The sequence below is a fragment of the Phytophthora parasitica genome (genome assembly GCF_000247585.1).
Source record: "Phytophthora parasitica INRA-310 unplaced genomic scaffold supercont2.1, whole genome shotgun sequence".
Taxonomy (NCBI): Eukaryota; Oomycota; class Peronosporomycetes; order Peronosporales; family Peronosporaceae; genus Phytophthora; species Phytophthora nicotianae.
The window spans coordinates 50,052-53,547 of record NW_008634126.1 but is presented as its reverse complement, the minus strand read 5'-3'; the positions used below and the strand labels follow the sequence as shown (position 1 = coordinate 53,547).

Below are 3,496 nucleotides of genomic sequence, written 5' to 3'. Positions count from 1 at the left end.
GGACGCATGGGTCAATCATTTTGTGCATTAAGTGTCAAACGAGACGTTGGTTCGATATTTGCTCGAATCACCATCCGATAAGAGGGAAGTGAGCTAGCGGGCTGCTTGGCGCCGAACAGACATATTTGATCAATGTTCCATTTAAAGCCACCAGAACTACTGAAGAAGGAGAGAACCTAAACGGCTGTGACGTCTTGAAAGTCTACCACTGGAATTGAAGTGCACATCAGCAAATTAGCCAGTTCAAGCTACATACCACTAGAAGGTGGGAGGAAAATCAAGCACCGCATCTGATCCAAATGACAATAACACCAGAAATTCCATTAGTGAAGGTCTGGGCTCACCTTTGTTTTATGTGGTGGGCTCTGAATGATTTGCGGTAGCTATTCAATCAATACCATGGTGTTACCAGTGGAATGTGCAGCTGTTGGCGACGAGGACGACGACGAGTGTGCCGTGTGCTCAGCCGAGGAACTTGCTGCGGTTGCAGTCTCCGCTAGCTGCCCCCTCCGCAACATGATAGTGGCCGCGTACGAGTCCGACGCGGCGTGCACGGAGATAATCAAGTATCTGCAAAACCCGTCCGACTCGGCGCGGCGGCGCCTGTCGACGCGTACGCGTTCCCGCGTCGGCCGCCACGGTCTTGATGGAGATCTGTTGACTTACCAAGTCGATCGCGACGATCTACCACGCATCGTCGTTCCGCTCGACGACGACCTCCGAGCTCGTCTCATCCACGAGTTCCACGATTCTCCCAGTAGTGGTCATCTTGGACGAGAGAAGACGGTCGCGGTACTCTCGCGCCACTTCTACTGGCCGCACATGTACAAATGGGTGCGCAAATGGGTACGCTCCTGCGAAGCGTGTCAACGCGTGAAGCCCTCGCACTCGAAGCAAGCGCCACTTCGCCCACTCGAAGTGGCTACCGCGCCGTGGTCGTCCGTCAGCATGGACTTCGTCTTCGGCCTCCCACGTGATGCACAAGGCCGTACGAGTATCCTTGTCTTCGTCGACCGGTTTAGCAAGATGGTCCATCTTGCTCCAACCGTCCCCACCGTCACCGCGAAGCAGACCGCGGCAATCTTCTTGGATATTGTCTATCGACATCACGGTCTGCCGTCTTCGATCATCTCCGACTGCGATCCACGCTTCACTGCCGCCTTCTGGCGAGAACGGTTTCTCCTCCTCGGGACGCGGTTGAAGATGTCCACCGCGTCGCACCCTGAGACGGACGGCCAGACTGAACGGGCCAACCGAGTCGTCGAAGATGTTCTACGCAGTTTCGCCACTTCGTTCCAGTCCTGGAGCTCTTTCCTACCGATGGTCGAGTTTGCTATCAACAACGCTATCCACGCCTCGACGGGATTCACTCCATTTTTTATCAACTACGGAAGACACCCCCGCGTCCCTGCCCTTCTGTGGATGGAGCGCTCCATTCCCTACGCGGATCCCGTCGACGACGCCGGCCCTACCTTGACCAATGCTCTGACACGACGCGTGTCCCGTACTGCACAACAGGGCATGCAAACCCGTGCCGCCGCGAGGGCGGCACCGTCGACAGTAGCCGAATTGACGTCCCGGACGCTGATTAATCCTCGTCAGCTTCGTCGAGCAGTCGAGCTTCAACCCTCTCCAGACTCGGCACCAGCCGCCGAATCACTGCCGGCGAACTTCGACCCCAATCCGGAGCCGCAGCCGCGTGATACCGCGGCTGCTCAAGCTTTCATCGACCAGCGTGATTCAATTATCCGCTATGTTCGTGACGCGATCGCGGCAGCAGTCGATCACCAGAAGGAATATGCCGATCAACATGGCCGTAAGAATATGGAGCGATTTAACGTGGGCGACCGAGTATTACTCTCGACTACTGGAATTACACCTACATCTGTGACGAATTTGGGCACCAACAAGTTGGCGCCACGATTTATTGGACCATTCAAGATTTTAAAGGTATTGGGTGACGCATACACACTGCAGCTTCCTACGGCTATCCGTCTTCACCCTACCTTCTACGTCGGCCGACTTCGACGCTACCATCCGGCGATCATTCCTAGCGACGCGGTGAACCCCCCGCGCCCGCGTACCAGCGCCCTCTCGGCTCGTCGCTCTGTTCCCGCATCCGATGGCGCAAGTCCCGGTTCTCCCGCTCCAGTTCCTCCACGCGCCGAGCAAGACGCCGCAGCTCCGCGGCGTCCTCCCACCAAACGACGGTCTTCGATTTCAACGCGACGGCCCGGCTCCTCTCGTGGATACAGCGGGAAATGCTCGCCATATCGTTGACCGTATTCTGAAACACGAAGACCCTCGTGCTCCACCCGCGGGTCGCGGCGATCGCCGCCGCGCCAGTTCGACCCCCATCCGGCGGCGCTACTTGGTGCGGTGGCTGGGCCCAATGCCGGATAGCTGGGAGCCACGAGAGGTCCTCCTCGCAGACGTGCCGGACTGCGTGGCGGCGTACGAGGCAAGCCTCGCACCGGCGACGGATCGCGTCGAGGGCGCGGCCGCCCGCCGCGCCTAGCTTCATCCAGCGCTCGCTGAAAAACGCCCGATCACCTCTCTCTCCACTTCGGTAATCGCAGTGTCTTCAACCATATGGCGCCATTCGGCCGCACTCAGTCGCGGGACGCCACGCCCACGACAGCGTGGACATCCGTCCTCATAATGGGCGGTGCAGCATCGACGCCCCTGGTCAACAGCCAACTGGCAAACTTGAGCAGCCAACGCACCGACCGACAACCGCGAGTGGGCAGCCTCGCGCTCAAGCAGCATCCGCTCGAAGGCATCACCTCCCTCCTTGTTCGAGCGTCGTACAAATGCTGTCCAAGCTGTGTCCAACGACTGGAGGGTCACGGTCGCGTTCGTAGTGTCGGACTTGCCGCGCGCCGCGCGGAACCTCCCGAAAAGGTTCTTCATTTCCTCGACGCTGCGTCCGTTCACGACGTCGCTGCAGTCGTGCAGCGACCAAAGCTGCAGTGTCTCCGCGTACGTAGTCGTGTCGTCTAGCGCGCTCATCGCTGTCATCTCAAACGAAGAATGCCGCGTGTCTCCTTTCTAAAGTGGGGGATGGTGTGACGGGCTTCCGTCACACGGTGCTACTGCGCCCACCGCAGTAGCCAATTAGAGTCTAGTTCCACCTCACTGGTTGGCGTGGTCGCAAGACCACGCCGGTAACTTTCTTTAATCAGAGTTATATCTACCAGCTTCCTCGCAACTGTGTACGCAAGGTAACGGACGCGCTAAGCCCCGTTACATACCTAGTTGATGCGAAATAGTATGATCCCAGTACTAGTAATAAGTTGGAGTACATACCAATTCGTAAGATTAGCTTATGGCTTCCAGCTCACAGTGAGGCAGACTATTCAGGCGGATTCTCTGCAATGTGAGACTTGTTAATACGCTTCATGCGGTCCTCTCTAATAAAGAAAGCTGGTATAAAGATTGTGTTCGACGTTCTTGAGCCAGAAACGTTAACGTATATTTAGTGCTTGGTATAGTA

General features: G+C 57.1%; 1 protein-coding gene across 1 annotated transcript; it reads right to left on the bottom strand.

Moving 5' to 3' along the window:
* Window positions 1-2,520: 2,520 nt before the first annotated feature.
* PPTG_00007 (hypothetical protein) lies at window positions 2,521-3,012 on the bottom strand (the record flags this gene model as incomplete). The annotated part of the gene is made up of 1 exon (XM_008891379.1): window positions 2,521-3,012. One exon carries the CDS (start codon window positions 3,010-3,012, stop codon window positions 2,521-2,523), a length of 492 nt encoding a protein of 163 aa, XP_008889627.1.
* Window positions 3,013-3,496: the final 484 nt, after the last annotated feature.